This window comes from Botrytis porri (genome assembly GCF_014898465.1).
Source record: "Botrytis porri strain MUCL 3234 chromosome Unknown BPOR_007, whole genome shotgun sequence".
NCBI lineage: Eukaryota > Fungi > Ascomycota > Leotiomycetes > Helotiales > Sclerotiniaceae > Botrytis > Botrytis porri.
The window spans coordinates 1,053,199-1,078,644 of record NW_024066081.1 but is presented as its reverse complement, the minus strand read 5'-3'; the positions used below and the strand labels follow the sequence as shown (position 1 = coordinate 1,078,644).

At 42.9% G+C, this 25,446-nt stretch overlaps 5 protein-coding genes across 5 annotated transcripts; 3 read left to right on the top strand and 2 right to left on the bottom strand.

The window, feature by feature from the left end:
• Nucleotides 1-1,428: 1,428 nt before the first annotated feature.
• EAF01_005649 (uncharacterized protein) lies at nt 1,429-6,011 on the top strand (the record flags this gene model as incomplete). The annotated part of the gene is made up of 4 exons (XM_038913903.1): nt 1,429-2,140; nt 2,252-5,127; nt 5,187-5,350; nt 5,420-6,011. The coding sequence occupies 4 exons, from the start codon at nt 1,429-1,431 to the stop codon at nt 5,796-5,798; spliced, it is 4,131 nt and encodes a 1,376-aa protein (XP_038770352.1). The 3' UTR covers nt 5,799-6,011.
• A 940-nt stretch (nt 6,012-6,951) lies between these two features.
• EAF01_005648 (uncharacterized protein) lies at nt 6,952-7,768 on the top strand (the record flags this gene model as incomplete). The annotated part of the gene is made up of 3 exons (XM_038913902.1): nt 6,952-6,973; nt 7,108-7,383; nt 7,524-7,768. The coding sequence occupies 3 exons, from the start codon at nt 6,952-6,954 to the stop codon at nt 7,766-7,768; spliced, it is 543 nt and encodes a 180-aa protein (XP_038770351.1).
• Nucleotides 7,769-9,748: 1,980 nt separating this feature from the next.
• On the bottom strand, nt 9,749-11,944 carry EAF01_005647 (uncharacterized protein; the record flags this gene model as incomplete). Its single annotated transcript, XM_038913901.1, has 2 exons — nt 9,749-10,786; nt 10,829-11,944. 2 exons carry the CDS (start codon nt 11,942-11,944, stop codon nt 9,749-9,751), a joined length of 2,154 nt encoding a protein of 717 aa, XP_038770350.1.
• A 5,327-nt stretch (nt 11,945-17,271) lies between these two features.
• Nucleotides 17,272-17,763, bottom strand: EAF01_005646 (uncharacterized protein; the record flags this gene model as incomplete). Its single annotated transcript, XM_038913900.1, has 5 exons — nt 17,272-17,277; nt 17,328-17,337; nt 17,439-17,656; nt 17,692-17,713; nt 17,750-17,763. The coding sequence occupies 5 exons, from the start codon at nt 17,761-17,763 to the stop codon at nt 17,272-17,274; spliced, it is 270 nt and encodes an 89-aa protein (XP_038770349.1).
• A 6,867-nt stretch (nt 17,764-24,630) lies between these two features.
• On the top strand, nt 24,631-25,296 carry EAF01_005645 (uncharacterized protein; the record flags this gene model as incomplete). The annotated part of the gene is made up of 1 exon (XM_038913899.1): nt 24,631-25,296. The coding sequence occupies one exon, from the start codon at nt 24,631-24,633 to the stop codon at nt 25,294-25,296; it is 666 nt and encodes a 221-aa protein (XP_038770348.1).
• Between the last annotated feature and the right edge of the window lie 150 nt (nt 25,297-25,446).

The following is a 25,446-nucleotide window of genomic DNA, read 5'->3' as shown; positions in this document are numbered from 1 at the left end:
AGACTTTGGAGGCTACTACATTGTGTGGGAAGATGAGCTGCAGACAGTTTGACTATCTACAGTAGGATGCTAGATCGGAAGAGTGATTTAGTATTGTGTATGTGGATAGCCACAGGAAGAGTCTTCATCTGTAATTTTGTAGCTATCGATTATCTTATGATAATGTTCGTGGAGGACGTTTTAACAGGATTCAAACTGATCCTGTAGCAAATCTGCTAGTTGTCGAGAATATATGGCGATGTGGATACATATCCTGAATAACACTGGAACAGGGGTCGAGGGGATTGCGCAGATTTTGTTCGAAGGGTATCCTGAGAGCCCATCCCAAGCGGCCAGCACACAAAGGGCCATTTTCTGAATACCTGCCAACGTATCCAAGACCTTCCATTGTGAAAGGAGCATTCTGAGCTGCCACACCCTAAGATTGTACGGGATTGCATTTTAGATCAACAAAAATTGCACAGCCTTTGCTTCCAAGACGCAATAAAGCGGCAATCGAAGAGAGCAGTTCAAAAAAACATAAACTGATCCAAGAATGCCTCATGGCACCAGTCCCAAAGTAAGGCCAGTGGTAGTACTGGAATTCGATCGCAAGATAAGATATGCTAGAGCCGATGATCTGGAGAGCTGAAAGTAGACATGTTATCGCGCGAATTTCTTTGTTCAAACTCAACTTAGAACCGCAATGATAGATTTATCACGTCATTATCGAGAGAGCTCCATCCGTGAAATTGACATTCTCGAAGAACAGACGGACGCGGTGGCATATGAATCCGAGTCGGACTTTTCTATCTGCTGCTTGGTAAGAAAAAGAAAATAAGGTTGACTGGTACGAATATATGATGATTCAAGACGGAGCATTTCTTAGTCTACGCCAGAGATTGATTATCCAAACCCTCCACCACTTGACTAACGTAAGCGTTCGGTGTTCTCTCCATTGTGCTTTTCGATAGAGGTTGAAGTTTCGAGGCTCACTGATTTTCATTGCTCTGAAAGCATCAGAGTACGCATCAATGTTCCTAGTGGGGCAGTAAAGATCATGAAATTACCTTCTCAATGGCTGCGGAGTGTTTTGTCGGCCCCGAAGTTTCTAACGTACTTAATATCTCCACCCCACATTTTCCGGAGGCTTTAAAGATCTGCATGAATTGTCCACATATTGGGTCTGGATAAGACGAAAATGCAATACTGTAAAAGCAATCCGCCTTTACCTACGGAAGGTTCTCTAATATACCCAGTTATCATAGTACGTACGTATCAAAGAGCCGATATGTTTGTAAGACTAGGATTTCTCATTCCACATGGTCTTTGCTATATATGTGTTCAGCATGTGTCCAGCTTGTGGAACTCTTATACACAAAACAACCTAAATCATATTCTCTCTTTCCAATTACAGTCTTTCGCCTTTGACTAATGTCCAATTCGTCAATGATGGAAAGAGAGTCTAGTGTCGAGGATGGAACATCTAATATTACCAAAGTTGAGGATATGGGAGCAACAAGAGTCATGTCACGAGATGAGAGGACATGGCACATGGCATCAGAAGTACAAGAAATCAAAGAACGAGACGAAGAGGGTGGACAGCTTCCTAGAAAGCTTGGTGTAACCTGGCAAACCCTCACCGTTAAGGCCATCAGCAGCGACGCCACATTTAATGAAAATGTTCTCTCCCAGATGTATCCATTCCACAAGACAGCCAAAGAAACTCCGGTGAAAACGATCATCGACAACTCATACGGCTGCGTCAAGCCAGGCGAGATGATGCTTGTTCTTGGAAGACCTGGTTCAGGTTGCACGACGTTGCTCAACGTACTCTCGAATAACCGACTAGGTTACGAAGAGATTACCGGAGATGTTAGCTTTGGGAACATGTCAGCTAAAGAAGCTAAGCAATATCGTGGCCAGATCATCATGAACAATGAAGAGGAAATAATGTTTCCTACTCTCTCAGTCGAGGATACTATCACCTTTGCCGCTCGCATGAAGACACCCTATCACTTGCCGCCTGGTATCAAGACAGCTGAAGAGTACGCTCAGTTCAACAAAGATTTTCTCCTACGATCGGTGGGTATCTCTCACACTGCCTCTACAAAGGTTGGCGACGCGTTCACCAGAGGTGTCTCTGGTGGAGAAAGGAAGCGTGTGTCAATCATTGAATGCTTAACAACTCGAGCGAGCGTTTTATGCTGGGACAACTCAACAAGAGGACTTGACGCTAGCACGGCTCTAAATTGGATCAAGGCAATTTGAGCCATGACTGACGTCCTGGGGCTCACAACTATTGTCACTCTTTATCAAGCTGGCAACGGTATCTACGAACATTTCGACAAAGTCCTTGTCCTTGACGAGGGCAAACAAATCTTTTACGGAAAACAGAATGATGCTGTTTCTTTCATGGAAAGCTTGGGATTTATTCGAGATTCTGGTTCTAATCGGTCAGACTTTCTGACCGGTGTGACTGTACCCACCGAACGTCGCATTGCTCCTGGCTTTGAGAAATCCTTTCCACGTACAGCCGGTGAGGTCCGTACCGCGTACGATCAATCGACCATCAAATCTGAGATGTTGGAAGAGTGCCAAAGGTATGTGACAAGTGAAGAAGCCAAGGAGAGTACATCAGTATTCAAAGAAATGGTACGCCTTGAGAAGCACAAAGGAGTGTCCGAAAAATCTCCAGTCACTACCGACTTTGTCACCCAGATTAAGGCTGCTGTCACCAGGCAGTACCAGATTATGTGGGGTGATAAGTCAACGCTCATTATGAAGCAAGGCGCCACAGTTATTCAAGCATTGGTTGGTGGCTCACTCTTCTATGCCGCTCCGGCCAACTCAGCAGGCCTTTTCCTCAAGGGTGGTGCCCTATTCTTTTCGATCCTATACAACGCTCTTATTGCTCTCTCGGAAGTCACAGATTCGTTTACAAGCAGACCTATCTTGGCTAAGCATCGTGCTTTCGCTCTATATCACCCCGCAGCTGTTTGCCTTGCCCAAATTATTGCCGACTTTCCTATTCTATTGTTCCAGGACACTCACTTTGGTATTGTTTTCTACTTTATGGTTGGTCTGAAGACAACAGCTGGTGCATTTTTTACCTACTTGGTCGTCAATTTCATGACTGCCATGTCCATGACAGCTCTCTTCCGGTTTATCGGCGCCGCTTTCCATACCTTTGATGCTGCAACCAAAGTCTCAGGTCTTGCAACGGTCGGCCTCTTCTCGTATATGGGCTACATGATTACTAAGCCTAAAATGCATCCGTGGTTCGTTTGGATCTACTGGATTAACCCTATGGCGTACGGTTTCGAATCTCTTCTTGGCAATGAGTTCCACGGGCAGGAATTGGATTGTGTTGGCCCTTACCTCATTCCAAATGGTCCTGGATATGCACCTGGTGAGGGTGGACAGTCATGTATTGGTGTTGGGGGAGCAGTGACTGGAGCCACGACCGTCACAGGTGACGAGTATCTCGCATCTATGTCCTTCAGTCATAGTCACTTATGGCGCAATTTTGGCATAGTCTGCGCATGGTGGGTACTCTTTGTTGGACTTACGATATTCTTCACTTCCAAATGGAAGCTTCTAGGAGAAGGTGGCCGGAGCCTTCTCGTGCCTCGAGAACAACAACAAAAGTCGAAACATCTATTACAACCTAAAGATGAGGAGACACAAGCTCTTGAAAAGCCTTTGCCTGAGTCTGCATCCGTCTCTGGAACTGACACTCCTAGTGGAAGCGTCAACAAAGACCTTGTTCGCAACAAGAGTATTTTTACCTGGAAGAACCTGACCTACACTATGAAAACCCCTGATGGTGACCGAGTTCTTCTTGATAACGTTCAAGGATATGTCAAACCTGGTATGCTTGGGGCTCTGATGGGCTCTTCTGGTGCAGGCAAAACAACTCTTCTTGATGTCTTGGCACAGCGTAAAACGGAAGGAACTATTCTTGGATCTGTACTACTCGATGGTCGCCCCATCCCCATCTCATTCCAGCGCTCTGCTGGTTATGTTGAACAACTAGATGTTCATGAGTCTTTGGCAACTGTTCGAGAGGCCCTTGAATTTTCAGCCCTTTTACGCCAGTCTCGCAATACACCTGATGAGGAAAAGCTACGATATGTAGATACAGTCATTGATCTTCTTGAATTAAATGACCTTGAACATACACTCGTCGGTCGTCCTGGCGCTGGACTTTCAGTTGAACAACGCAAGCGTCTTACCATCGGTGTCGAATTGGTAGCAAAACCAAGCATTCTTATCTTTCTCGACGAACCCACATCGGGCCTTGATGGGCAATCAGCCTACAACACCGTCCGCTTTCTTCGAAAACTTGCAAGGGCTGGACAAGCTGTCTTGGTCACTATTCATCAGCCCTCGGCGCAATTATTTGCACAGTTTGACACCCTTCTATTACTTGCGAAAGGTGGTAAGACCGTCTACTTTGGTGATATCGGTGAAAACGCTAGCACTCTGAAAGATTACTTTGCACTCCATGGAGAACCTTGTCCTCCAGAAGCCAATCCAGCAGAGCACATGATCGATGTTGTATCAGGGTTGGGAAATTCGGATAAAAGTCGAGATTGGAACCAAGTCTGGTTGCAATCGCCAGAACACGAGAAGCTCTCTCAGACATTGGACAATATGGTCAGCGAAGCAGCCGCAAGGCCTGTAGAAGATAACATTGACGGTTACGAGTTTGCAGCTTCCATGTGGACACAAATTAAGCATGTGACACATCGCATGAATGTCTCACTCTTTCGAAACACTGAATATCTCAACAACAAGTTTGCTATGCATGTCAGTCTAGCCCTTCTCAACGGCTTTTCGTTTTGGATGATCGGGGATCATCTTACACATCTTCAACGCAATCTTTTCACTGTTTTCAGCTTCATTTTTGTGGCACCAGGTGTTATTGCCCAACTCCAGCCTCTTTTTATCGATCGTCGCGACATCTACGAGGCACGGGAAAAGAAGAGTAAGATGTATCATTGGGCTCCCTTTGTTACCGGTCTTATTGTTTCGGAGTTCCCTTACTTAATTATCTGCGCCTTGTTGTACTATGTCTGTTGGTATTTCACAGCTGGTCTTCCCTCTGGAGCAAACTCTGCTGGAAGTGTGTTCTTCGTCGTGGTAAGTCCTTCTGGCCCAGCTATCCTTTTCTATACTACTGTTGACTAATATAAATTCAGATAACGTATGAACTTTTATATACTGCTTTCGGACAGGCGATTGCCGCTTACGCCCCCAACGCTGTCTTTGCATCACTTGTCAACCCATTAGTCATTACCACTTTGGTTTCGTTCTGCGGTGTCATGGTACCATACAGCCAAATTGAATCTTTCTGGAAATACTGGTAAGCTTTATATTTATTCTCGTGATGAGAATCTTCACTTGTACAGCATCTAACAGCTTTCACCTGTAGGTTATACTACCTCGACCCTTATAACTACCTCATGAGTTCTCTTCTCATATTCACATCTTGGGACAAGACTGTCCACTGCACAACCGACGAACTCGCCATCTTTGATCCATCTCCAAACCAAACATGTGGCGAGTATCTTGATATCTATCAGCGTGGCATGGGCGCAGGAATCAATATCTTGAATCCAGAAGCAACCGCTGATTGTCGTGTGTGCCAATACACTCACGGTGGAGATTATCTACAGACCTTGAATCTCGCAGAAAAATCCTATGGATGGAGAAATGCAGGTATTGTTGTGGCGTTTGTTGTTGGTATCTATGGATTGGTTTATTTCATGATGAAGCTCAGAACAAAGGCGACGAAAAAAGCCGAGTCTTGAAATATAGTCGAAAAGGGATAGTAGTACCATACTGGATGTCCTCTCGCTTTGTTTTAATTGTTAGATCTCTTTACTCTTTTGCCGACGTTCCTGTTTTGTTCGGCAATTACAATTAGACTCTTGTTTCTTCTCGGGGTTGTACCAAACAATCCCGATGTACTTCAGTGGATTTCCTTCATCGTAAGATTGTTATTGGATTATTGATGATATGACTACATATGAGCGTCTTAATGTAGCTAGCGAGGGGCTAGTACTTCGCAGAGCTTATTTGTAGAAACTAGCTTTCTGTAATTTTACAATGAAGAAGAATTACAGTACAAATATGGATACAAAGGCAGGGTGTTTTGATTTATTTGCCAAGTAGTCAAGAAGTGAAGTGAGGGGTAGTGTTAGCTTGAGATAGATGTACTGGGAAAGTCATTTAAGGAATCGTTTTCTTTAGCGAAAATGATCAAATTTGGGGTTTTAGTACTTTTAAATTTTAGATTGCTTTCCTTCTCTTAATTTCTTCCTAGTATGTTCGTTGAGAGGAAATAGAATCTTTGTAGGAAAGGAAGTGAAAGTTGGATGAGAAATTTGGCGAATATTGATGGATTGGAGTACTGTCTAATGGCAATGAAGCGATAGAGAAGGTTGAAATGGATAGCATGGATTGCAGGGTTTGCAGTATGTGGATCGGTTTTACAAGTTCTTTGACTGTTATATTGTTGATGAAACAAGCTTAATTGTGTTATCATATGAACTAATATATAACACCTAATAAAATATACTAAGAGCTACTCAAACACAAGGCATTCTATTATCTATCTCTCGAATCTAACCACATCCTAAGCTAACCCCCCAAAACAAAAGTGAGTAACATACAATTCCATCCACACCCATTCCCGCGTCTACAAACTCCTTGCCTCTAATTAATTATAAGTTTGTTTCCCACAATCTCTCCCATTCTGCGCGTGCTTGCCTGTCCAACCTCCTGATCATGCAATCTCAAACACATCCCATCAAAATTCCAATACATAAGTTCCTCGCTCCCCATCTAAATCCTTAGAATCTTACCTTCCTTTCCAACATATTCTCACATATTCTCAAATATTCTCTCATCTCATCACCCACTTAATAACCACCAATCACAGTGATCGATCAATCCGCAATTATGGATACCCCAAGCACTCCAAGTACTCCGCAATCACGTTCTGGCATGTAGTTTTCCAATTTTCCAATACCTCCTATTATAAACCTGACATATCCCTCTTCCTCTCCCTCTCCACCCCTACCAAAAAAATACTAACACTCCACCCCATCATCACAGCTGCCGCCTCAACCTCAGCCACCAAACCCATCACACCATCCCAAATTCCGCTCCCCTCCACCCCAACTGTAATCTCCACCCCAACACCGAAACCCGCCACCGATATCCCGCTCCCAGAAACACCCATCCCGGATCCAAAATCCTCTATCGCTATTGAAAATTTGAAACTCGCGGTGAAGATTCCTCTCTTGGAGACATCTACGGCGGTCGCCGCTGCGACTTCGGAGAGGAGGATGGATGATGGGTGTGTGATTTTTTCTGGGGTTTCTGATGAAGGTATGATGTTTTTCTTTCCTTTTTTTCCCCTTCCGTTTAGCATGCAAAGATTTCCCACACCCCCTCAACTAACCTCGACAACCCTCATCAACCCCAACTCCAATTCCAATCCCAAAACTAATACTAACACCCATCCCCAGTCTCCAGCAATCTCACCTCCCACAATCCAGGCAAACCTCCAAACAAACCCACCCCATCAATCCTCCAACACTACACGCCCACCCCTGAAATCTCGCCTCTAAAACTCGATCCCGCCTCCTCTTGTTCTCAATCTCAAACACAATCTCCTCCTTCGAATTCCTCGACATCTTTGATACCCCGAGCTGGAACTCTTGACTTAGACGAGATTCCTTTACTAGCAAAGACCAAGGGGGAGGATGAGTAGATAGGATGGGATTCATGTCTCCTACTTTAGACTTAGGGTGAGTAGGAAATGCGATTAGATTTGGGGGTTGAGTCAAGAAAGATTTACGAGCTCGCTGGCTGGCAGTATAGCAATTATTATCCACTCAACGATCCCTCACTTTGGGATTCTTCACGGGGGATCTAGTATCAACTCAGAGTGCGATTTACCAAATCTCGTTCGTGGGCCTAGTTGATATAATCTAATCTAATCTAACCCAACACAATACAATACAATACATTTTTCTCAGCTGAAATTTGAATGAAATACCTTTACATGCATACATGACTCATGAGTGAAACAGCCTACCTAATCAATCTAAAGATGTATAAACCATCTATACGCAAACCACTCTTCTTCTCACGAAATCTCAATCTACACATTAGATACAATATCTATTACATTACCCTCTCACTATCCTATACATTGAAGAAGAAAATCTTACATCATACCATCAATCATCCAAGAGAGAAACAATATCTAAAAATCAACATCAATATCAACATCAATATCAACATCAACATCAACATCAACATCAACATCAACATCAACATCAACATCAACATCAACATCAACATCAATATCAATATCAATATTAAGATTAATATTAATATCAACATCAACACCAACACCAACATCAACACCAACACCAACACCAATACCAACACCAACATCAACACCAACACCAACACCAACACCAACACCAACACCCATCCATCCATCCACTCAACATCAAATACAAATCCAATCTCACAAAAGATAACAAACATCACCAAGCAACTCGAACAATTAATTTAATTCGACTACAGTACAACACCCATCCTGAGCACATCATCCTCCTACTCTCCACCACCCTAAAGTACAGAATTAACCCACCTATCCATCCATCCATCCATCCATTCCACCCCCAAACCTACCAAAGAAATCCCTCCAATCCCTCTCATCAATAAATAAAAAGACTCAACCAATCAATCCTCCCCAACAACACAATCACACACCACCCCACCCCACCCCCACCAAATCAAATCCATATCTATCTATTCGCTTTGTATTTCCTCTCATTCGGTTTGTAGATTTATGGATTTTTCTGTGATTGATTGATCCTGGTGTGATATGATTGATTGATTCGGATGTGATAAATTGCCAACTAATCAGCAACAACGAACGAACTCACACGTAACCGAGTGAAAGAAAGGAGAGTAGAATGCAGTAAATTTTCTCTCCATATATGTTGCAGTATACTCATGTTGATTTAACGACTATAAAATAGACTGTCGTTCCATACGGTACACATCAATTCATTCGGTGATCCATCACATCACATCACATCTATCAAGGTAATACACCACATCAAATCAAATCAAATCAAATCAAATAACAATAAAGTGGAGTTGGGAGATCATCAATTCTTTCTCCATCATCATCCCTCTCATCCTCAAAATTAATCTCCCCTCCCCTCCCCTTCTCCGAAAATGTACAAACATCTCTTCACTCCCCCCTCTCAATCCATCCCCATCCATCCATAAAATCCCACCTGCAAACAATGCGATGCAATGCATAAAATACACATAACAAGCAGATATCCCTGCAAGATGCCATCCAATCCAATTCCTCATTATAAAACGCCCAAAAACCATATATGCATGCATGCTGATATCATCCTCCCATAATCATCTCCATCACAAGAAAGAGTAAAATCCCAAGTCTACGCCTGCCCATCCCTTCGTTAACATCCCAACCAATCCATCCATGCCATTTTAATTCATCATTCCTTATCGTGACAGACATTGATCTAATAAAAAAAGAAATTGAAACCACAAAAATATCAGAAAAGTTCTTAATCCCATCCCAATACAAGAAAACTCCAAAAGGTATATGCCACATTCCATGTTTTTGTCTCTTCTCAGTTTTCGTATCTCGCTTCAAAGTTGTATAAAAATATTGTTCAAGAATTGAAATTTGTCAAGTTGAAGCACTTTCAGCTGCATCATTTGGTGTCGAATAAAAAGAAGGCATCGTTGGTACCGGTGGTATCTCATCATTAAGTCTTTTAGTCGACGAAATATTCAATACGCGATACAATAAACTCTTCCTCTTCCCGTCAGCGCGTTTATAGGAAAGTTGTTGACCTCCTCCGGAACATTCGGTACGAGGACCCATTGTTCTACCACCACTTGGAAGACGTCTCATAGCAGCTCCAAGCTCGCTTCGGTGATCCCATGTCGGAGAACCTTCACTACTCTTGCGTTTGAGTTCTTCTTCCCAACCATATATATCGGTACTGGTACTGCTTGCACAAGAATTGGTGCTGACAGTTGAACAGGAATATATACTACTAGCTGAAGAACACGCAACGCTTGTATCGGCTAATAGAGACTCATCAGGAGATCGATCGTCAATAATTGTACTAGTTGACGAAGAAGTTGTTGCTAGGCTTGTCCTTGATGAGTGAGCTTCCGAGTGTGCTGAAATCCAAGTGCCATTATCTCCCTCGAAATCAAAGTCCGTGTGAACTTCTGGATCGGTAGTTGTCGTTTCTGAAGACTTCCTTGGTTCCTCTCGTTCAACCACCTTCGCTGGTATATAAAACGGCGAGCCTGCAACTTGTATTATTTTGGCTTTGGCCATCTCCTTCTCATTTATAGCTGACTCCAGTTTTGCGGCCACGTCATTCTCTCCAATACCTCTACTCATACTCCTCCCCTCTTCTATGTTTGCCCAAGTGTTGGACCTAGAAAACCCAAATGAAAAATCCTTCTCCTTGCCAACATGCATTGATGCTAGGTTTGCAACGAGCGACGGTCGACGTCCGGAAACATCAACTGGTGAGCCAGGATGCGCGACCATATGTGGTGATGTTCCTTGAGGTGATTTCAGCGTTGCGTCGACGCGAGGCTGTGATGCCTTCTTTGTCGAGGTGGAGTTGTTCGGGGGGTTTTCGATTGGTCGATTCATCGAGCAAGGAATATTAGAAAAAGCATCAGAAAGTGGTGACGCGACCTGTTCCCGTCATGGTTGACTGCCATTTTGATCATCACTCACGCTGTCGCGTCGCGAACTACTTGTCGATCCATGAGCAGATCGACTCTTCTTGAAACCGAGTTTCGCACCCATCTTCTTCCAGCTGACACTTCCCTCACGAGAATGACGTGGGCTAGTTCCAGGCGAATCACTTACGAAACCAGTATCTGAAGTTGGTGGGGTTGTTGGAGGAGTTATGGGTTCCATTGGAGATGGCGAATCAGTATCGTCGGTAAAACTTTCGGATTCCATGGAGGAATTTCCCGAGGAGCCAGACATGAATGTTGACAAGCGAGCAGAAGTTACGCGACCTAATGCAGCAGTAAGATGTGGATGCTGAGATGATCGTTGGGATGGAAGGCTGTAAGAATGAGACATCTTATCTCCACTGAGAGGCGGACTTCCCTTTCTCGTGCGTAGACGAGATTGAGACATGGATCTCTCATCCAATGATTCGGCCATAGTAGCAGCGTCAACAAATGACTCATTCGAGGCCCACGGGCTGTGGTCGGAGGCACGTGATGGAGGAGCGATCGAATTCAAGAATGGAACCAGTACAGATTCATCCATCAGCTCATAAATGATCTTGACAGCTTGATCCAGTTCTCTTGGGTCTGGCGCTTCGTATGTGTTCGGTAAATGTATTAAATGATCCCTAACATCAGAAGGTAGATTTACTTCTCGTGGTCCATTTGGCGCAATATATGCATCCAACAACTTTCGCCATAACATTCGTACATATTCGGAATCTTGATCGGCTGGCGATAGTGGTGAGTATGGATCTCGGCCGTATGTCGCCTGATAATGTTTCTTATATCTGGTTGCATCCATTGTAAATTCTAAAGTTTCCAAACAGTGGTTTTGTGACAGGTATGCCATGAAGGCGCTCAAGGTCCATGGTGGTGGTGCAGCATCCGACAAGACCTCTTGTAACGTTGGTCGCCTTGGACAATAAGGGCCAGGTGGGATCGAAACATTTGGAGATTTCGAACTCGACGGTAAATATTCTCCCGACGACATGAAGCCCTCGTCGTCCGCGTCGCAGTCCGAAATAACGGATGAACAACGCGGTGATGATTCTCTCGAGTACGTTTCAACGTATAGTGGGGGAGGCTTTCTTGTTTTCGATTTTCGCATCGCGCTTCGAAGGTATCTCATGGATACTATTTGTAATACGTGTACACTTTATTGCTTTCTCCTATATGAATTTAATTTCCCACTTATTCTATCTCGTAGAATTTATCGGGTGTGAAGAGAAAAGCAAGTGCTATTGTGTGCCGCTCATTTGTCAGAAGCAAATTAGTCTAAGGCAGGTCGTCAAAAGAGGTGTTTGCTGCAAGGTACAGTAACTCGATTCGATGAAGCTTGCGTGGAAGGCAAGCCAGTCGTAATCTGGTGGGATGCAGGCTACCGCAGAGTACCGGATTTTGACAGGGGACTTTCCCAATAACTCAACCACTCAAAGAGGTATTGAATCACAAAAAATCGGATAAGCACAGAAGGTCGTGGCAATTGATATTCTTCTGGAAAAGAGTCTTTGGAGTTCGGAAAAGTTGTGTATCGAAGTCAGAATTAAGGTCGCAATGGTGAGAGGCTGAATGAAACTAAGCCTTTTTTTTTTCTTCTTCTTCAAGTTCTTCGTAATGCGACGTATTAAAGTAATACAAATGTGACCTTCTATAATCAAACCAGGCTCAGATTTAAATCCTTTAGAAATAAGTTTATTTTCGTCGCTGCTTGTGGGATAGAGAATGGATGAAGTCTCAGCAAAGTAAGAACGTCAAAGATTAAAATGAAGTATTAGACGGGATAGAAGAGGAGTAAAATGGATCGATTGAATGAGTGATCCGATTTTTCGAAACAATGTAGTAAATCTAGATTTTCAGCGTAATCTCCTCGGTGAAGTTGGGACCAGAGTACGTGGGTTGTGAATCAGATTGTAGCTTAAGTGAGGGCTTTGACAAAGATGTCAAGTTTGAGAATGCGCCAGATGATAGATGTAGAACGGAAAAGCTCCTAGTGTTTGAAGAATCGAGATTGAGGGATATACGATCCGATGTCCAAGTTATTATTGGTGGTTGGCCAAAAGAGAGACTTGAGATGTAAGAGATTGTAATTGTGATTGTGGTGATGATTTGTTGTGGTGCACTGTAGTGTAGTGTAGTGTTGTGTTGTGTTTTGATGTGTGGTGTATATTGAAAGTCTGACGACGACGATGAATTGGTAATGATGATGATGATGATAATGATGATGGTTCTCGTGTGTATGTGGTGTGTATATGTGCGACTCTCTGTATGGCAATGTGGTGGATGTTGGTGTACCTATCTATGAAAATGATTGAATAATCGAATTGACGCTACGGAGTATGGGCGATGATCAATATCTCCGCCCTCTCTGATTAATAATAGTGGAATCGATCTAGCAATTGAACCAATTCGCTTGGAGAATGATAATTATAATAAAAAAGAGTTCGAGCAACGGTAAATAATAAGTAACCAAGGACGGGATGGATGTGAATATGAACGATTTCCTACTGCCTAGGTACACCAGAGAGCAAAAAGTAAAAATGGCGGCGGTAGAAGATTCGTAGAAGCGAAGATAAAGTGAGAATTATGGATCGATTTCCACTAAAAGAATTAGCATCACAAGAAGAGTTTCCCTTCTCTTCCCTGACTGCTGCTGCTGCTTCTTTCCTTTCCCTTTCCAATATTCAAAGCGCAATCAGAACCATGATCCTTGGTGGTTCCAGAAAAGGATAGGGATGGTGTGGATGGTGGAGTCAAAGAGGAGTGGGGAGTGAGATGAGTGGAGTCAGTCAAGAGAGATGCTTCTGTGCGGATTGGATTGGATAGGTATTAGATAGCATCGGGATTCGGTAGACCAAAGTGATGCTAGTTGGGAAGTTGGACCAATTTTTGGGTAGAAGAGAGGAGCAGTTTGAATACGAGGTTGGGTCTGGCCAAGAAGAATATATATGAATTATGAAAGAGATACAGAGGAGAGGAATTGTGTGGAGGTGTGGTAGTAATTGATGGAATTGACGAGTTGATGATTGATGAGTGATTGTTTTCTGTATAATATATGTATGTAAAGAAGAATCAAATTCCCAATGAGAGAAGTTGGAAAAGTGAAAAGTGTAGAAAGGCGTGGTATAGTATGGTATAGTATGGTATAGTATGATCTGGTATGGTCTGGTATGGTTTGATGTGTGGCCTTGTCTTGCTTGCACTGCACCGATCAGAGAAGAGAGGAGTGAAAAGTGGCCAGTGATGGTGGATATGTGGGTGTGTGAGTGGGGTGGGTGGGTCCAAGGTTGATTCGAATGAGACCTCTTACTCGTGGGCGGGTTTCAAAAAGTGGATCAACAGTGACGGAAGTAGTGATACAAAGATTGGTAGTGACTGATTGTGAATACCAGTGGCTGGGTGGGTTCCTTTGCACCGCCGTTCGTGTGTTTTAAGTCATGTTGTGAAAGAGAGACAGAGTGAGTGAGTGAGGCTTGATAATAAATATATTGATCGGATGCCGTGATGAAAGGATGAAATGTGAAATGTGAAATGTTTAGATGTGAAATGTTTAGATGTGAAGTGTGTGAGAGGTGAAAGGTGTCTTTTGCTTCTTTTGGCTTGATTGGGGGTTTTGCACCAGACGGTTGATATTCTATTCTCTGGTGGTGATCTGGAAACTAACTATCTGGCGATTCAATAACGACGACCTGGTATGATGTTCATATGTGATGTTCACATATCACACTCGAATACCGATGGTTGTGGTCGTTTATTTCAATCTTTATTATTCCTGGGTTGTGATGAAAATAATCAAACACCAAGAAAAGAACTTCTGGAACTTCTCCCCTAACCTTCTTCCACGGTGGGAGTTTATGATCCTAGTCACCTTACGAATCTGAGACGGAATTGAAATCCACTAATAAATACCCGTGGTCATACTGGGTACTACCGTACTACGTAGACTCGAGGTAGGCAAAGTTAAAAACAGCGAGTGAGAGAGATCAAGCTAAGGGGAATAATAAATATCCATCACGCTAGAAACGCGCTAGAAGATTTGATAGCCACGCTCCCCGCCATCGAATCAGATGGTCGTATTCTTGGGTAATCCATTGAGCGTATCGCTCATCATCCAATCACCGTCTGTCCATAGTACACACTTGCATCATGCGCTCACATCCGGTTTAGGATTAGTGTCGACGCCCACAGATGCTTCTTTGAATCAATCATTAAAGCAGCCACGCGTTACGCTTTCCATCCCCTCACGAAAACAACTGTCTACTCTGTACTTCGTACGTTTTCACCTCCTACTCTACATGGATATAGCCAGGTTTATCAGCAGCAACCAACAATCCAACGGACTTAATGAGATTCTTGGCCTAGCTCTCGATTCTTGATTTCCTCTTGGCACGTTGGCATACATGGATTCTTCTAACACTAATCGACAAATCGTTCCATCATTCGAATGATTTGATGCTTATGGTGTTGCGCGATGGAAATCGGAGGGAAAAAATAATAATGCATCTTCATTATTAAGCATTAGGAGGATAACTGGGCATGGCTGGGCAAGGGGCAAGGGGCAAGGACAAGCACAATCACAATCACAATCTGTGGCATGATGTAAAGGTAAAAAGTCCTCACTAGGGTATCCCCCCCTTTTGGAGCTGTGAAGCTTTGAAAATGATCTGTCCAAAAATGTCCGAATACTTGAAAGGATGATTCTTGATGGGTGTGCCGCGTTTGAGAAGGCTATGCAATGCTTGCAATCTTCCCAGGACCGTTGATGCTACACCATCCTATGGCAAATGCAAATCGTGGCGTTCTTTCCATACTTTCCAGCAGCTCCAGAGATCTCTCTGTTGGAAACACGCAAGTAATTGTATCACCAACCACACGACATTGTCCAAACCCTTTCTCCTCCCTCCTACAGATCACACAAGGCAAGTTCCGTGATATCCCTCGCAAAAGTTACCAACCACAACATGCCTCCATAGCCACTCTCTCCCCAATCCTCCTCTTCCTCGTCCTCTTCCTCTTCTAATGACAAAACATAAAACACCTTCACCTTCACCTTCACCTCATAATCAATCTACCGATCAAGTCTCACACTACAGATAAGAAGCCGTCCCAAACGGTAATTATCATACGTACAGACGGCGTACACTGACGTTGCGCGTCCATCATGACCCTAATGGAGCTACATTCCTTTCCCCATCATGGAAACCAGTTCATAGTCCCTCCACCCAGTCCGATAGTCGTGAAGATCATCACATCATCTCGATATCTAATCACCGTCTTCTGATCACCCTGAGCCACACACACTCAAGGTTTAACCCCTCATTTTATTTAATTAACTTTTCCCACGTCCTACGGGTTGGGGGTTCTTCACCTTCATCTACCGGTGTCGTGGGACTTGTCCTGAGGAACTGCCGTGGTGTTGGTGTGGTATCGTCGATTCCTATCATCGTGTTCTGGTGGAGTGTAGTGTGATTTGGTAGCTTTTGATATTTATGCCTTTAATTTGATATCTCTGGTCTATTCGTTGTTTGAACCAATCCCTTATCTCCATACACTACCAATATCATCACCTACCCTCACAACTCATCTCCCGACATCTGAGCATCATCACGTGAAGTATGCACAACATCCCCTCAATCGCCGTCGTCAAACGCCATCATCAAACGCCATCATCAATCGATCCAATGCATCCCCATCTCACAATCCATCCAATGCATCCCCCATCTCAAATATCAAAGAAACATCAGCACTCTCATCTCGCTTCAACCAATCCCCTCATCTGTAGATTATAACTTCCAGCCCGTCTACACCCTCGCACCCATCTTCCATTCACAAGACTTCACTTCACTTTACTTCACATCTCTTCCCTTTCCCTTCCCCTCAAACAAGCATACCTAGCTAAACCAGTCACCACCCACCTCACCCGTTGTCAAGTAACACAAACAAGCCCTAACCATCTCTAGAAGGTAGGTAGGTAGGTAGCTCATCACAGATCAATATATCCTCGTTTACCTATCTATCCATCTCCCTAGCTACCACCCTAGCCAAGACACATTTTCTATCTTTCTCTCTCTCCCTGTAATTAGATTCTAAAAGAACATATCACTCACTCCCGATCATTCCAGAACCCATTCCAAAGCGAGAGAAAGAAGAAAAAAGAAAAGAAATCCTTCACATACGGAGTAGGAGTAATGTATGTGATGAATGTATAATAGATGATACCTTTCCCAACCAAGCCGTCTCCGAAACTCTCAGGGTATCGATCAGTATGCTATCCCTAGGTATCTCATTCCTACCCATCCGAGCCATCCACCTCACCCGGTCACGAGATTGCGCGGTTGAGCAAGTAAGCACCATGTCATATCATATCACCTCGTCCATCCCTGAGCTGAGCTCTAAAAGCTAGACAAGTTGATGGAGAAACGGCATGTGAGGGAATTTTCATTTCTATTAGAGTTATAGTGTAGATGTTACTTATAATGTATTTCGTTACTTACAATTTGTAATCTATAAGGAATATAATATACTCGTATATTATATATATAGTTATATATACATACATACATACATACATACATACATACATACATACATACATACATACATACCTATCTAAATACTCCAAAAGTCGAAAACAAAAATAATACAATACCGAGTAGAAAAATGCCATTCTCCCCCCCTCCCTCACATTCCACAATTCCCATCTCACGGATACGAATGTTGTGGTTTTTTGCGGGTTTCCTAAGTTTCCGTAGTTGATAGCACGTGGGTGGGTAGGTGATGAACGGATAGCTTGGGCGCGGATGGAGATTTGGGATTTGGGGTTCTAGATTCTGGGTGGTGAGTTACCAACTTACTTACTACCTGGTCCCTGGTATCGTACCTACTCCGTAGTTTTTACAATGGTATTTGATCAGACCTAGGATCTCCCATGGGAAAATTGTGATCGGATTGAGGATCGAGGATTCATGCAGAAATACGGAGTTGATATCTCTAGAGATTGGTAGTAGATGGTAGAAAGCATAGTATCGGCAGAGCGGCAGAGATGATATGATATCTCTAGAGATTGGTAGTAGATGGTAGAAAGCATAGTATCGGCAGAGCGGCAGAGATGATATGATATGATATCTCGGCTCTGTTGGTAGTTTGTACTGTAGTAATCAATCGCATTTATCCACAGGAAGAAAGATTCCGCGACAAATTTACATCCTCCTCCTCCTCCGCATTTCTCAGCCTGCATTCGTATCGTGCATCTCGCATCTCGCATCCTCGGAACTATACCCCGTAGTCACACCTCCTCCTTTCTGTCTCTACCTCCATTTCTTGGCTCTCGTGTATATGTGTTAGACAGGAAGGTAGGTGAATAAACTCGTAACTCAGTTAATTCCGATTTGATGGATGATCAGTGTGATTTGACTAATCTAATCAGTGATCACGGGTATTTATATTTTATTTTCTGATTTATTTTATGCTATGCTGTAATTAATGTACGAACACCCAGTATCAATCTCACCATCCCTAACCCATCCACCCCCTCAAAATCGGAAGACCATTTCCGTGGTAAAGTATACTACATGCACTATACGCATAGAAAGCTCATATTCTATAACTTATTATATTCCATATATCAGATATTCCTTTTTCCGTTTCCTCTCCCTTGTCTCTTTCTTCTTTTGTTTCCTATTTCCCAGTTCAAACAGCGGAGAGGAGAGGGTTCTGGGATATAGGGATGTTTTTGATTTGTTAAGTAGTATGTAATATTATATATCGACCATCATCCTTCTTTCTTTTCTTTCGCCCAGGATATAGATTATTATAGTTGATGCAGTTTATGCAAATATACCATATCATACATACCCCGTGAGTTTGAGCTTCAATACAACACAAGACATACTAGAAACTAGAGACTACCGAGGGATTTTCAAGATTTTCAGGATGGACGATGCTGATCCATACCAAGAGCCTGTCTATGTATTAGAGATAGATAACCGAGCCGCGTATAGGCATTAAGAAAAAGAGAAATAGAACGTTTGAAAACAACCAGGTTTCCCAACCAACCTCAAACAAAGCCAGCCAAGCTGTCAGACGGAAAAAGAAAGGAAGTTCAGCGGAAGGAGGAGCTGATACATGCTGAAAAGATTTTAATAGTCTGTTTCAACTTTCAGCGGCGAAACAGAGATGGAGATGGAGAGACAGGCGGCTGGTATGTCTAGATCGCTTAGAAGGGGGATGCGGAGGAAATGTGAGGTCTCTCAAACTGATCACTGATGACTTGGATCTCACATGCTTGTATACTTTCCTCTGTCTGATTTTTGATTCAATTCTCGAATTTTTTTTGCTCGCGGCTCGGTTTTCTTATGGACTGGACTGGTCAGGTTTGGTATGGTCATTTGGTGTCTTGTGTCGAGATGCTAACCTATCTATTTCCCGATCGATGAATTTATTTCTGTAGAGTGATGATCGCTGTGTTTACCTACCTACCTAGTAGGTTGCTAGAGCCTAGAAGGAATGGAATGTGTGGTTGCATATGTACATGCATATCCAATATGCATCTATGCATAGTGATGACGATGATGAATAAATGGGAATGAAAGGTGTGGTGTGATACTTAGTTACACCATTATCAAATTGTGGCACTCTGTAGCTTTAGAAGGCGAATGGAAGTTTCTTTCAATCTTCCATTCTCTCACATTAATTATATTATTGTTATCATTACATTATATTACATTGCGTTAGCGGTAGGGAAGGAGGTGTAAAATGCCACCCACCTCAAGAAAAGAAAAGAACTTTCTACCAGGTCTTCCACGCCATCTTCCCATCAATATCTCATCACAACCATACCACACACACACCCACACCCTTCTGCAAATATCCCTTCTCGTTCCAGTGAAAGAAAATTTCTCCCAACAGGAAAGCTTCTAGAAGAGCGCCACACGTATTCTTTCATTTATTCCATCGTGTTGTCAGCCTTCTAGCGTATTACTTTATTGGGGTTAATTTACCACATCCCTGTTTGGTTCGTTACTCGGTCGGTGTCACAGTGATTGATCATTCGATTGAAAAAATCCCGAGTGGCGATGTGTGCTTGGGCTGGCTGGGCTGGGTTAGAGACTTAGAGTGGACCGGGTCGTGGGACTCGTGGGAACTGGAAGGAAGAGAAGAAAGAGAAGAGAAGGATGGAAAGGATGAATAGGGTTTCGGGGTCGCCGGCTGAAAGTGTGTGCGAGGTGGGGGTTTGGGATTGGTCTATGCTATAGAGAGCAGATGGATATGGACGGACGGCCGTACGGCGTTTGGGATGTCTTGATTTCCGTTCTTGCGCTTGCTGACTTTGACTTGTTGATGGTGAAGGAATAATCATTGATGTGAATCGTTTATCTTTATTAGAGTTTGCTTGGAATGGAATGGTCAAAGAGGGCTGAGAAATAGGCTCCATATCGGCGTGGATGCCGAATGGAAGGTTGGGATAAAGGAAGACCATTGGGCGCTTCCCATCTATAAAATTGCATGGAGTATACGCCCTCCTTACAATTTTCCATTCGACCCGCTCACGCCCAAGCCTGCAGGAGGACTAACCGACCTTAATCCAGACCGCTCAAAATAACCATTTCTGTACAACCTTCTCATCACGACGCTTGGCTCAGAACGGAGAGAAAACAATACACAATATCAAATGCAAGACAGACCGATAAATGACATCTCGATACCCAATTGGTAAACTTCAACGCCCGTCGTTGTTTCTGGGTTTCACATGCGTATGCGTACACATGTATCATCCTCTAGATGCACAATGTACCCGCGCATACTAAGAGATGTATGGATGTATTCACTCACACCTACTAGAAACAAGCAAGACGTGTTTCTTCGTGTTTTTTTGGTACCTGACTGGTTGCTAACTAGATAATATTCCGCTGCAGAAATAATTTTGCGCGTGCTATGTGAAGATTTCAGGTACGCTTCACTGGTACAGATTGGGATTGAAATGTGTCATGATTTTCAGGTTCGGTCTCTAAGTAAGTACCTAAATAAGCTGCTTGATCTCGCTTGGATGGTTGGTAAGGCGATCTTCGGTTTGCAGTTCTGGCGGGAGTTTGGATTCGAGGGGTTTGTGATGGGAATGTATATATCGTTCGATCTTGGGTGTCACAGTAGTGGCCAGATAGTTGATCTTTGCGCAGTCGATTCTAGCGGCTTCGAGTGAAGACCGATCGAAACCGCATTTCTGATGAGGAGCGCGAGGCGGTGGGAAGAAGGTTTTCCCCTTTTTGATGCATTAATTGATAGTTTCGAGAAGAGGGGTAAGGTAGGGTAGCTAGACTACTGAGTAGATCATGATGAGTTTCAATGACCATGTGATGACATCACATGAGTAGGTACTTCTCACCTTACATTCTCGTTGTCTCGGTAACTCAAGTTACATATGCATATACTTTACTAGGTATAACTTATTTCTTTCTGTGATTATTCATTCATCTCCGATACATTTGGATGTTTCCTCGGCTGTCGAGACAAATGTCCGTCTCGGCCATTATAAGTTCGAACATAGATATTCGGAGTAAATAAACATCTATAGAGGTTATATGAGTAAGTGATGTCAATCTCACTTTTAATAAAATCTTACTGTTTTTATAGAATTTATTACTACTTTAAGTGAATTGAATAGGTAATAAACTACTCTCCTCTTAAAATTCGATATTTGAAGTTTTTATTTGCTTTTTATCAACTTTAATGAATTTATAGTATTCAAAGTATTCAAAGTATTTAAAGCTTTCTATAGATTCTAAATAAACTCTAAATAATATTTCGAATTAGAATGTAATAAAAAATTAGTGATTTTGAATAAAATGTAAATAAAATATAACTTTTATAATATTTTCATCATCTAGAGTTTATTATATAAATTTTCAACTAGTACTGTAATTTGATTTATTCAAAGGTCTAAAGTGGAGATGTATTTAGGTGCGTTTTATATTACTTACCCCTTCAACCTCTATACGATTAGGACTCGATTATATTCTCACCTCAGCATCCTCATTTTCATAATCATCACCGTCGGCAGTACTAAACTCGAATCAATTCTCCGAGTCAATTTCCCGTTCCTGTCTATCTGTTCTCATCTCATCCAACTGCTTACATTTAAGTTTTATATAATTTTACGAGTATCACAGTTGATTACCAAAGATCCATCTCCAACCCGTATATAAATACATAAAAATCACATGCTGTAGTTCCCTCATGTCACATCTGTCCGATTGGTCATTGATTGGTTGGGTTTTAGACGACGATGGATAGTTTCTCCACCTCATCCTACATTTGATTCCTTCAATTTGTGGAGGAGTGGAATGCATACATATATTCCTTCTCGTGAGGATGTTTGAATTGACTAATTTACTTACTCCACTGTCACTGTGACTGTAAATATATTCTACTCTCCTACGTATTTATATGATTTCATGGTATTTGATTCATAATCGGATAATAGTCAATGAGCGCGGCAATCCCGAAGATGCTCCATGTGGGCAGGTAGATACTAGGTAGCTAGGCATGCTAGCCTGATGTAATTTAATTATGCAGGATTGGAGTCATTGTTCAATTTTCATATTCTTGAATTGTATCACATCCCATCGCAATGGACCCCTACCTACGGAAAATTCATAAATCAAAATCACGAGACCGATGAAATCTAAAGGGTAGATGGGAAATCTAGGGGTTCAAAATCAGGGGTCCTATCTTCGGTTTGGTGATCATGCATACATGCATGCGTGAGAGAGTCGGGAAAGAAAGACCCTTCTTACTTATGAAGTACATTGTCTGCGCGATCGTCGGTAGTTGACTCGGAACTCGGGAGATCGGGGAGGGGGGTTGGGACCTGAGTTGAGGTGAGATGTTGTATGATTATTCTTGTGCTAGGGTTCTGTGAAGCTTCTGGAAGGTTGAACGGAAGGGCTTTTTGGTGGAGGCTTGGGTATGGGGGTTGATGCTATATGGGTTTTGGCGGTTTAGTTGGGCAGATGCGAGAATGGGGAGTGGCGACAGGGAGGGCAGGGGGAAGAGTAAGGAAGAGAAAGCGAAGGGGGCTTTGTTGATACGATACGATATAATGTGATGCGATGAATTGTGACGGGATGGAATGCAATAGATAGACATGTGGATTTGTGGATAAGAACGAATCGACAATTTTAGCCGCGCGCGGAATAAGGAGCGGCTTGCTTCTCGCTTCTAGAAGGTTGAGAGTGGGGTGAGGGAGTGGAGTGACGGGGACGGTCTCGTAGGGTTAGGTGACGTCTTTATCTTTGTTTGTTGAGGGGAAGGGGGGGCTGACGTATTCTGGTAAGTGGTTGATACAGATGGATTTGAGCTTGTTTGTTTGTTTGAAAGGGGGGTGTAGTCGCTTATTTTTTCTAGTTTTTTCATCTCTTTTTTTTTGGTGAGATGCGTGTATCTATTTTCGATTAGACTTCTGCTCTTCAGTTTGGTTAGATATATTCCTTTCACTCCGTGCAGTAATATGTTTTGTGGATTACTTAGTATTATCTCCTTCATTTATTTGCAGTTGGTGGATGAGTATCTTCAAACATATTCTTCGAACTGAGTCAATTTGATATTATTTTCGGTTTCTTTCAGACTGTATTTGTTCCTTTTTTTCATTATGTGATATCGTCATTTGGAATGTGAGATGGATGGTGAAATTTGTAGGGGTTGTCTTGTATCTGTAGGTTTTGACTTGTTTGTGAGAGCAAAAAGTTTAGATATGGGGATGGGATGGGATGGCGGGATGTGCGCAATTTTGTTGAGTTGATTCTATGTTGTGTATGTTCTGGATTCTTGATCTTGTAGAGATAGATGATTTAGCGATGACTGTCACGCGCTTCACGAGGAGCAATATGGGAATAGCTTCAAAGATCAAAAATTCGATCAATGAACTATGCCAAGGAAGAAAGGTCTTCCTACAAGATCAATGCCTATATAGGGGTTAATCATGTGTTTGTCTATGTCATTCACTAGATAGGGACCTAGACTTAACAGTGACTTTGTACCCGAATTTTTGAGATACTAGGCTAGGTATCTATGGGAGGAGGACGAGGAGGGGGAGGGAGAGGGGCGATTGGGGGGTTGAGTAGGGATTGCATGGTGGTGAGTGGGTTTGATAAATATTGGATAGAGATTGAGTTTGGAGTTTGGAGGAGATTGTGGTTCTGGCTTGGATGTGGGCAATTGGTGATAGCTTCGAATTGGTAGTTCTGGGGACTCAAATCTTAAGGATCGTGTACTTTCTTCTTGACATTCTCCAATTTCTTTGTGTGTTTCACTTTTGCTTGGTTCGTTGAGATTTTCTTTCATTGCGATCAATCTTTCATTAGGGTCTCTTAGTTCATCAAACCTTCTAGGACCTCGACATGTTGGTCCATCCGAAAGATAGTCAGCAGGTCGCTTTCTTGATTTCTCACTATCTCTGCTCGAGCATTGTCAGATGAGATCTATTGTCACAAGATCTCCAGCCAAGCTACCATACCGAAGTTTGAGATCTCGGTGTGAATGAGTATGTACGGTGGTATCCTTTTCCTGGACCACATACAATAGTACAGCAATAATACTCGAGTTGGCTGTTTTACCGTAGTATAATCCTAGTAGTCTCTGACCCAAAAGTCTTTAAATATCTCTCTAATTTCCTTCTCTACATCGAAATTTCAGAAACCATTCTACTTCGTTCATATCAGCGGCATCCAACAGCATCCGCGTCTAATATCTGATTACATCCAATTTTTCGCAGATTAGCAACATCCATCAAAGCATTTCACAATGCAGAACAACACGAATAATTGGCCCCATAGCGCTCATGTAAGCTCGATTACTTTACGCCCCTATTATCAGAACGAGCAAGTGCCTCCATCGCCACCAAGAACCAGATCATCATCATCCTGGTCCTCATCCTCCTCTTTCTCACCATCCAGATCTCAACCTCCATCACCTAAAAGAGTACGATCCTCCTCTCCCTCCCCCCCAAATCTCCTCACCACCCGCCAAAAAGACGAAGAATACTTCCTCTACCTCGAAATCCACAACAAAATCCTCTCTCAGATCAACGAGCGCGCAAGCGGCATCCCTAATCCAGACAGTGATTTTATTAGAATCGCCACAGGAGAAGAATCAATAAGACAATATCTCATTTTGAAGACACTTGATACATTCTCCTCGCAGGAAGTCATGAAAATTGGTATCTTCCTGAGTCAAAATCGCTGGGTTAGGTTGTGGTTGCAGAATTTGCTGGATGATGCCGAGGAGGTGAAGAGGAGAGAGGGGAAGGTGGTGATGTATAGGTGGAGAGATGTGGTGGGGGATTTGGTGGTAGGGAATAGGATTGTGAGGGGGTTGTTGACGGGGTTGTTGTTGAAGAAACGTGAGGATGGGAGGTGGGAGGTGAGAAACTTTGTGGATGGGGTGTGGTGGAGCGTGTGGAGGAGTTGAGTGGTGAGATGAGGGGGGCTGGTTATTAGGATGAGATGGGGGGTTTAGGGGAAGATTTGGTAGAGGGGTGGGAGAGGGGATAATTGATGAGAGATCACTGTATCAATGAATAGTTTTGTGCTGTGGTATTCAACGCCGACTAATCATTAA